The sequence below is a fragment of the Bison bison genome, unplaced genomic scaffold, assembly GCF_000754665.1.
Source record: "Bison bison bison isolate TAMUID 2011002044 unplaced genomic scaffold, Bison_UMD1.0 scf7180017864145, whole genome shotgun sequence".
In the NCBI taxonomy this organism is placed as follows: Eukaryota; Metazoa; Chordata; class Mammalia; order Artiodactyla; family Bovidae; genus Bison; species Bison bison.
Genome location: NW_011494717.1, coordinates 10,141,171 through 10,141,926, shown reverse-complemented (window position 1 = coordinate 10,141,926; position 756 = coordinate 10,141,171). Strand labels below are relative to the sequence as shown.

The window sequence follows — 756 nt, the reverse complement described above, 5'->3', positions numbered from 1 at the left end:
CGCCGCGGCCGCGCACCGGCTGCTGTGCGCTGGCTTTCTGCTGGCCGCGCCTCGGGCTTGTCCCCCTCGGCGGAGGCACCCCGGGAACAGGGCCCCCTGAGCCCCGAGCGCTACACCACTTCTTTCCTGCTCTGCGAGCGCCGCGGGACCAGTTGTCCACCCAGTCCCTCCCTCTAAAAAGTCCGCGCGTCCCTCGGTCCCTCCCCTGCGCGCGCCCTCCCGCCCCCGCGCGCAATCGGAGCCCAGCCGAGACCGCCGGCTCAATCAAAAATCGGTAATCAAAAAAGAATGGGAGTCAACCCGGCGGGTCAAGCCTGCCAGGTCTGGGGACCCCCGATGTCAGGGCAGAAAAGAAAGAGGGGGGGAAAAAGGCAGAAAGAAAGGCTGCCCGCTTGGAGAAACTTCTATTTCCTCCTTTTAGAAAAGGAGCTGAGAATAAACTTCCTGTGGCCGACTCGCCGCCGGAGTTTGGAGCGGCTCGGACACTTGACTAGGAGAAGAAGGCAGCCTGCGCCCGGCCCACGGCCCGGGAGGATCCAGCTGAGCCGGCGTGGAGAGGGACGCGGTGCCGCGGCTTCGGCGCCCGGACCTGCACCCCTTTCCCGGCGCCCGCTCCCGGACGGGCCCGCCTCGCCCGTCCGCGCCTCTCTCTCTCCCTCTCTCGGTCCCCGCCGAGCGCCGCTCGCTTGCTCGCTGGTTTGCTCGGAGCCCCAGCGCTCTGCCCGAGATGAGTCACTACAATGGCACGATTTCAAC

General features: G+C 66.9%; 1 protein-coding gene across 1 annotated transcript in view; it reads right to left on the bottom strand.

Annotated features, from left to right (window-relative positions):
- The window catches only part of FOSL2 (FOS-like antigen 2), a 22,230-nt gene that overhangs the window by 21,130 nt on the left and 344 nt on the right, over nt 1-756 (bottom strand). The window contains exons 2-3 of the mRNA XM_010840700.1: nt 524-718; nt 17-259 (exon numbers count right to left, since the gene is read on the bottom strand). Coding sequence (XP_010839002.1) covers nt 17-259; nt 524-718 — 438 coding nt within the window. The remainder of the gene's footprint in view (nt 1-16; nt 260-523; nt 719-756) is intronic.